The 8,776-nt window shown below is 46.0% G+C and overlaps 2 protein-coding genes across 2 annotated transcripts; both read left to right on the forward strand.

The window, feature by feature from the left end:
* The first annotated feature begins 638 nt into the window (after nt 1-638).
* LOC139835638 (uncharacterized) lies at nt 639-3,652 on the forward strand. The gene is made up of 3 exons (XM_071825497.1): nt 639-1,203; nt 1,252-2,177; nt 2,660-3,652. Exons 1-3 carry the CDS (start codon nt 639-641, stop codon nt 3,650-3,652), a joined length of 2,484 nt encoding a protein of 827 aa, XP_071681598.1.
* A 495-nt stretch (nt 3,653-4,147) lies between these two features.
* Nucleotides 4,148-6,494, forward strand: LOC127323443 (uncharacterized). Its single transcript, XM_051351582.2, has 3 exons — nt 4,148-5,922; nt 6,001-6,369; nt 6,450-6,494. Exons 1-3 carry the CDS (start codon nt 4,261-4,263, stop codon nt 6,474-6,476), a joined length of 2,058 nt encoding a protein of 685 aa, XP_051207542.1. The 5' UTR covers nt 4,148-4,260; the 3' UTR covers nt 6,477-6,494.
* Nucleotides 6,495-8,776: the final 2,282 nt, after the last annotated feature.

Genomic DNA, 8,776 nt, shown 5'->3' on the forward strand with positions numbered 1-8,776 from the left:
GAAAAACACCCCTTAGCGGACGATTTTGGGACGTTGCCTATCAGAACTTTTCTTGTAGTGGTTCAAAGGTTCATGTGGACATTGGGCTACTCTGGCAGTTTTGCAGTCAGTTCCGAGGGTCTTAGTGGGGATCTCGCTCTTTTCTGGTTGCAATCTTTCTCGATCTCGCTGAAGGGGTTTAATGCGCATTGTATCGATGTGGTCATTTCAGGAGATTCTGGAGACAGTTGGTGTACTACGTTTGTGCATGGCGAGCCTCGACGTGACAAACGTCATGAGTTCTGGTAGCTCCTCCACCGTTTACATTCTGTGTGGAAGGGCCCGTGGCTTTGCTGCAGGAATTTTAATGAGGCCCTGACACATGATGAGCACTATGGCTCGAGTGAGAGATCTGATGCATAGATGTTGCTTTCCGCGAATGCCTTGAGGACAATGGCCTTGTTGATCTTGGTTACACAGGCCCAAAGTACACATGGACTAACAAACAGGATGCTCATAGCAATGTGAGGGTGCATCTTGACCGTGCGGTGGCTAATGGTGCTTTCACCGCGATGTTTGATGACTGTAGAGTGGAAAAAGTCATTACGTCCACCTCTGATCACATGTCTCTGGCTATCTCGATGGGTTCCTTTGCTAACATGGCTACCCGTCCGCCGGTGCAGTTTGGTTTCCGCTTTGAGGCTGCTTGGCTACGATCGCCTGAATATAAGGAAGTTTTGGAGAAAGCTTGGTCTAAGAGCTACCGTGGCCCGATGGGACTAGAAAATACTTGGGCCTCCCTACATTCTGTTGCAAGATCATTGAAGAAATGGGGTAAAGAGACATTTGGTTTAGTGAAGAAGAAGATTGGTGATCTTGAACGCCAGTTGATGTTTCTCCGCATGGGTCCAATTGATGATGCCAGTATTGGTGAATCCAGGAGTGTGGAGAACAAGTTGTGCGAGCTATTTGCAGTAGAAGAAACAATGGCACGGCAGCGCTCACGATTCGAATGGCTCAAAGAGGGTGACCGCAATACTTCTTTCTTCCATGCTCGTGAGTCGGCGCGACATTGTACTAATACGATCAAGGCTCTTGTCCTTGAAGATGGGACTAAGTGTGATAGGATCCATGAGATCAAAAGTATGGTTGAGGATTTTTACGATAATGTGTTCACCTCTGAACCATGCGATGCCACTGATGTTGTCCTTGAGTCCGTGCGTGGTAAGGTTACGGCTAAAATGAATGATGAACTTTGTAAACCTTAAACAGATGAGGAGATCAAGGAGGCACTATTTCAAATGGGGCCAACCAAGGCCCCATGCCCAGATGGTTTTCCTGCACTCTTCTATCAAACACACTGGGAGTTTTTTCAGAAGGAGATATGTTCGGCAGTCAGGGGTTTTCTGAATGGAGATGCTATGCCTGAAGGGTTGTGTGACTCATTCATAGTCCTCACCCCCAAGGTGCTACACCCTGTTCACCTGAAGAATTTTCGGCCGATCAGTTTGTGCAACGTGCTGTACAAAATTGCCTCGAAGGTTCTTGCTAACCAATTAAAGATCATCCTTCCCCTAATTATCTCTGAACATCAAAGTTCTTTTGTGCCCGGGAGGTTGATCACCGACAATTCCTTAATTTCTTATGAGTGTCTTCATACTATTAGAAAGCAACATGCCAGGAGGCCCTATTTTGCTCTCAAGATTGACATGATGAAAGCGTATGACCGGGTTGAGTGGAGTTACTTGTATGGATGCCTCTACAAGTTAGGCTTCGCCCCTGCCTGGATCAGCATGGTCATGAGATGTGTCACGGAGGTGCGATATGCGGTGAAGGTTAATGGTGAATTGACCCAGCTGGTTATATCCACAAGGGGTATCAGACAAGGAGACCCAATAAGCCCGTATTTGTTCTTGCTTCAAACAGAGGTCTCTCGTGCCTGCTCCAAGCTAATGAGGCAGGAGGCCGGCTGCAAGGGATATGAAATGGACGTCAAGGGTCACCGATCTCTCACCTTCTCTATGCAGATGATAGCATATTCTTTGCTCGCAGTGATGATCGAAGTGTCAAGGCGTTGGATGAAACGCTGCAGCTTTACTGTGATGGCTCGGGACAACGGATTAACAAGGATAAGTCATCCATCTTCTTTGGGTCACATTGTGATAATGGTATCAAAGCCGCGGTTAAGGCTTAGTTGGGTGTGCACTCAGAGGTTCTTTAGGATACTTATCTAGGTATGCCCACCATGATTGGAAGAGCCCCAACTGTGTCCTTTAATTTCCTCCAAGATCGGATGTGGAAAAGGGTCAGAGGTTGTTCTGATCGGCCACTATCTCGGACTGGCAAGGAGGTTTTTATCAAAGCTGTGCTTCAGGCACTCCTAACTTTTATAATGAGCTGTTTTCAGTTGCCTGTCTCCACATGCGATAACATGAGAAGATTCATTGCAGACTTTTTCTGGGGTGATGATGAGGGGCAGAGACGGATGCACCGGCATTCCTAGGACTGGCTGTCATCGCCAAAATCCTTTGGAGGACTTGGTTTTCGCGACCTCGTTCTTTTTAATCAAGCCATGTTAGGCCGACAGTGTTGGAGGTTGCTCACCGAACAAGATTATTTATGTACTCGAGTTTTGAAGGGAAGATATTTCCCAGACTGTGATTTTTGGCATGCTCCCAAGCCAAGATCATCCTCGTACACATGGAGAAGTATTCAATTTGGGAAGGAGCTAGTGGAGCAAGGTGTGCGCTGGGTATTGGAGATGGAAAAAAATACACAGCTGCTCATGGATTGGTGGATTCCCGGAGTTAATCCAGAGTTTCTTAAACCTCTTGTTACGGTCCCTGAGGATACATCGGTGAATTTTCTTATTGATGAAGCATTGAGGACTTGGGATGTTGATCATATCAACACCATTTTTTCAGAGGATGTCGCGGATCTTGTGCTCCAGATTCTGATCAGTAAGTTTGGTGAATCTGATTTCGCCTCTTGGCCATACACTAAAAATGGTCAGTACTCTGTCCGGTCGGCGTACAACATGGCTAGAACGGGAGAGTTTCACAAGTTCAGGATCACTGGCAGCTCATCGAATTCGGAGGATGAAGCTATACTCTGGAAGACGCTTTGGGCGATCACGGCACCGGGTAAGATGAAGTTCACGCTCTGGCGCTTCGCCCACGATTGCCTCCCCTTTGGACAACAACTTGTACACCGTCACATTCCAGCTGTTGACGCGTGTGTCTTCTGTGGTCGTCACGAGCCGGCGGCGCACGCTCTGCTCTTCTGTCCATATGCGCAAGATGTCTGGTCCCAGCTAAAACAATACTTTATGGTTAAGCTGCGTAAGAAGAGCTTCGTTAATCCGAAGGCATGGATCTTTGATTTTCTGTCAAGATCCTCGAAGCAGGATTCTATAGTGTTGGCAGTGGCTTTCTGGCATCTCTGGAATGCAAGGAACATGGTCAGGAACAATGAACATATGGAAGACCCCCGCGAACTGGCCGAGCAGATTAAGGCATATACTACCATGATCGAACTGCATCTCCTCAAAACTGTTACTAACCACAGGCATGACTCTAACCCGTCTCCACCAAAATGGAGTCCACCGCCGGAAGGTACAATGCTAATTAATGTTGATGCAGCTTTGTTCAAATCCCTTAACCAAATGAGGTGAATGCTTAGTTGCTTGCAGCGAGCTACTTCATGCGGTCACTTCGCCAGAACTCGCATAAGCCTTGGCTATGAGGCGTGCATAGGCTCTAGCTAGTGAGGAAGGCTTTGTCCAAGTCATGGTGGCGTGAGATTGCCTTTCAGTGGTGCAACACATCAACTATCCATCCCAGGATCGCTCGACTCTAGGGGTGGTAATCCAAGATATGAAGAAGACGGTGACCTCCTTTACTAGTTGTTCCTTCTTTCATATCTCTCGTAAGCTCAATAAATCGGCACATATATTAGCTAGACGTTCTGAACTATTTGGTTTTGCTATTTTTCGGTGTGTTCCCCCCGAGTGTATTCGGGAGATACTTTGTAATGATTTGTTGTGATCAATAAAGGGCCGAAATTCTATAAAAAAAAAATAACATTAAATAGTGTCAAACACACATAGATTTTACTCCCAATTTGAATTTGTGTCTATGATATACAGAGTAATATGCACGGCGAGAACTAGAGGCAGAAAACATTTCTTCCAAAATATAGGACCCAAATAGAAAACGCACCACAACCAGAGGCGACAAAAATCAAAGAGAGCCACCCCACCCGGGATCGAGAAGCTTCCGAATGGAAGCGGAGGGCGTCGGCGCCGACGAGGGTTCCGGCGTGGCTCTCGTCTTCCCCGAGAACTCTTCTCCCGAGGTCAAGTCCGATGACGCGCGCCCCATCAGCGGCGTGCTGGCGGGAGCAAGCGAAGCTGGTATGGACGGGCTCAGCCTCGGCGGCGACATCGGCGCAGGCTCCGGGAATACGGAGGACCTCGAGATGGAGGACTTCAAGCCCGCCGCAGAGGCCGTCGCTAGCAAGCCGGAGGATGAAGCCGACGCACTCCTCCGTGGCGACTTCGGCGCCGGCAACGGCAAGATGGGCGACGAAGGCGCGCACACGCTCGAGGTTTTCGTTGGCGAGGAGAAGGACCAGTTCCCCTGCAACGGGAACGAAGCCGGCGCCGCGACCCTCAAGGTACCAGGCGGGGTCGTCTTCCCCGACAGTTGTTCTCACGAGGTCAAGCCCGACGAGGCGCACGCCATCAGCGGCGTGCGGGTGGGCGCAAGCGAAGCTGGCATGGACCCGCTCGGTGGAGACATGGGCGCAGGCAACGGAAACGCGGAGGACCTCAAGGTTGAGAACTTCAAGCCCGACGCGGAGGCCGCCACGGGCACGCCAGCGGATGAAGCCGGTATCGACGCACTCCTCCCCGGCGACTTCGGCGCCCGCAACGGCAAGATGGAGGAGGATGGCGCGCACACGCTCGAGGTTTCTGCTGTCGAGATGGACCAGGACCCCTGCAATGGGAACGAAGCCGGCGCCGCGACGCGCAAGGTTCCCGGCGGGGTCGTCTCCAGCATAGTCAAGGACGACGTCGGCATGGAAACTCTCGGTGCCCAGGGACCCAGTCCATCTCTCCGCGCCGACATGTCGTCGATCGATACTATCTCCGATCCCGAGAGCCACACAGGAAGATTGTTCTGTAACAAGAAAGAAGAACAGATTGAGTCCGAGGTGACAGCACTGCAGAAAGCAGAGGATGAACTGCTGCGAATTAAGGAGGAATTGGATTGCAAACAAAATCAACAGCTCAAGAGGGAGCAGGACCAGAGACTCAAAGAAGAAGAATGGAAGCTGTTGCAATGTAAGGAGGAGAAAGCACTGAAAGAGATAGAGGCCAGGACACTACGGCAGATTCAGCTTGTGCAGCAAATGGAGATGACAGTCAGCAGAAAAGTAGAAGAGCTAGCACAAACTGAGGAGAAATTGGATCGCAAATATAAGCAACTGAACAAGAACGAAGATGATCACAGACTGAAAGAAAAAGAATGGAAGATGGTGCAATGTCAAGAGGACCAGGCACTGAAAGAGAAAGGGATAGAGCTGTTCGAGAGGGAGAATGAGCTATCGTTGAGGCAGAAAAGGCTGCTGCAGTTCGAGAAGGATTTGAGCACAGCAGCGAATGACCTTGCAGTAGAAGATAGGGAGCTTAAGAGGATGCAGGAAAGGCTAAACAAAAAACTGAGCGAGACACTGCAGTTTCATCAGTCTAACCTTGCACAGAAAGAGACCGAGCTGAATAACAGGGAAAAGGAGCTGGGTGTGAATAGCCACAAAGTTCAAACCACCTATTATGCTGCTAAATTGGGCCGTGCCATTGGGATGAAAAATTTACGAACACTGATTGGAAGAGACGAAGGCAGCGATCTCATTCTCCCTTTGGTTGAACCAAAAGATGAGGTAATTAAAATCAAGCTGATTGTTTAATCTGTTTAAGTGCATGCTTTTAACCAATGTTCATTTGCTTTGCCTCAACAGGAAGACTGGAACAGGAGGCATATCTTGTATGACGCCATTTTCATGATGTTCTTACCTTTCGTTTTCTGCTTGCAAGGGGTGTTTGCTAGCATGCCTAACCCTCCCTCCGGCCTAGTTCAGACTATCATCTTCTATGTCTGTGGGGCCATCTGGATGCTTTCATGTCTAGGCGGGCTTCTTGGCATATTTAGCAAATGGCCAGGGGTTCAGATGGCATCCACACTCATGGGTCGAATTCTGTTCCTTGCATTTTGCATTATGCAGGTTGGGGCCTTATGGTTTTTGGCACCACCAAGCAAAGGGTCGATAATTGCTGCTGGAATTTTGTGCGGCTGTGTTATAGTAACACATATTGGTTGCTGGGTCCAGGTAGAGCCGATTTCCATTTCACGCATGATTAGTTGTATCATAAGTTGTGAAGTAACAAGAACATGTCATTTGAATTGTAGGATTTAATTGAAAACCGCGAAAGCTGATGAGTGCGACTGGTATCCTATTAGAGGCTTCTCAGTTTTCTTCCTTTTGCTGAAACTTGGCCATATATTCTCTAGAGAGTGTTATGTGGTGTGCTAAGTGTGGTGATGGTCTGTTGGTTTTTGTTGTGATTGAATATGATTTAATATGCTTATGTTGGTTGAATGAAACATGTTCGGCAAACCAGGTGTTTTGATTGCCGAGATTAATTATTCTTATCTATTATTTTGGGCACAAAAATCTGAAGCAAAAGACGTAATTTGTGTCTATCTCAGTAATATTGTAGCTATCTTTACCTGTAGTCTGATCTTGCATTTTCCACAATGCCAAAACTCATTAATAGTTTAGTGATGAATCATTGAAAGAAATGCATAACAAAAGGGTGCAGCCAGTTAGATTGGCCGTTTGGGTACCTGGGATATTTGGGAAAGGAGATCTCTAACTTATTAAAGCAGTAAGTACTAGAACAAGGTGAATCTTACTGGCCTTTACAGATCTCATTTTAAACTAATCAGTGCTGGGCTAGAAATTATTGGCACATGATGAGATTTACTTGGTTTCCTAGTGCATGATTTATAGTAGGAAAACACTTCAGCTCTATTATTCTTTAGTGATACTTGTATCCTTGAGAACTCATAATTAAACCATTGCAATGCTCAGAAAGATAATGAATCTTATATCAAGAGTTCAGCTTAGAACATTAAATCCCAATCTCAACTAGTGCTCAACATAATATTAGAGGTGTATCTGGTATTAACAAGAGTGGATAGCTTGTGTGACCAACATATGCTTTGTTCAAAGAACTACTTTGCAAAGTTCTAGTTTTCTGAGAAGGGTGATACAAGTACAAATTCATGAACCTTGTCATCTGTAGCACGTCGGTGAACACCTGGTGGTATCATTTGAAATAATCTTTATCTTTTTTGTTGGAAGTAATTTTCAAATAATCATGCGTGTGCAACAATGAATACATTTATTCTATGACCTTGTGTTCATGTCATTGCAACACTGTGAAAACAGCATTAGCTCTGGTTTAGTTTGAAGATCATGGCCTTTAGAATTCCGGTTATTCTGTAGAGAAAAAAGAATTCTAGTTGATGGCAAGTATCAGGTTGAATACAGCCATACACAAGAATTCTGTATTTATTATGTATTTCTATTAGTTGCAGCATGATGAGCGAGTTGTATGTTTTCATTTGATATTGTCTTTATTCTCTTGCTATACAGGAATTAACCATGGTGGTATGCTGCCGTAAGTAGGAGGAAAGACTGTTGGTCTCTCGAAGAGAAGATTAACCCTATAATGACGTGAACCTTATGGCCACTTCTTACCAGAAATTTTTGTAGTGATCATGTATTGGTTTTGTATATCTCCAGGATACCTCACGACATGCTACGTTTTGAAAACTTAACAATATGGTTTAGCCAAGCAAAGATTTCCTTTCCATGTTTGTGCTAGTGGGATTCCGTATTTTTTGAATGGCGGTTATTTTTGTGTTTGCGAAGAGTTTTTTTCCTTTTCCATACAGAGGCATTCCTTGTAAAATCTCTTTCCTATTGGTACAAGTTGCCTCTGTTTTATAAAAAGGCAAATATGTAGATACTTGTAGCGCTGTGTCCACGATCCTGAAGAAGCGGGTTCAGAAAAGTTCAGAATTCAAATATCATCAGGTACGTAAGCTTTAGATAAGAAAATAACAGCCGCGCAACTCACTTACCGCATGTGTTTCCAGTGGACTTAGTTCCATGTTTTATGTGTGGTTATCGGTTCTTGGTTTGGCAGGTAAACTGCATTTTTTTTTTTTGACAATGGATAATATATTAGGCAAGCAAGCCGCCTCATTAAAAACCTTCCAGTCCCCTTCGGTACCCTGGAAGGAAAAGAGTGCGTATGAAACTTGCTGCCGAGACCACCAGTACAGTTACAAGCTTGTGAACAGGGTCACATCTCTAAGGACAAAAGGTAAAATAAAATCCGGGGGTTCATCCACCCAACTAAGAATTTCCTTAGAACTAAACGCAAACCTAGCCAACTCATGAGCCACTTGATTAGCCTCTCTGTTGCAATGCATAAACTGGATATTCATAACTTCACTTGCCTTCTGGAAACAGTCCGCTAAGATCGCCGTGTAAGGACCATTAATGTCCATCTCTCCCGTGCAAGCCTGGATCAATTCAAGAGAATCCGATTCAATAATACATGAAGAACACCCAAATTTGTCCAAAAATTCCAAACCTTTCAGCATAGCATATGCTTCCGCAGTCGTTGCACATAAGAGATTTTCCAGGGGGCACGCCATGC

The sequence above is a fragment of the Lolium perenne genome, chromosome 2, assembly GCF_019359855.2.
Source record: "Lolium perenne isolate Kyuss_39 chromosome 2, Kyuss_2.0, whole genome shotgun sequence".
Taxonomy (NCBI): domain Eukaryota; kingdom Viridiplantae; phylum Streptophyta; class Magnoliopsida; order Poales; family Poaceae; genus Lolium; species Lolium perenne.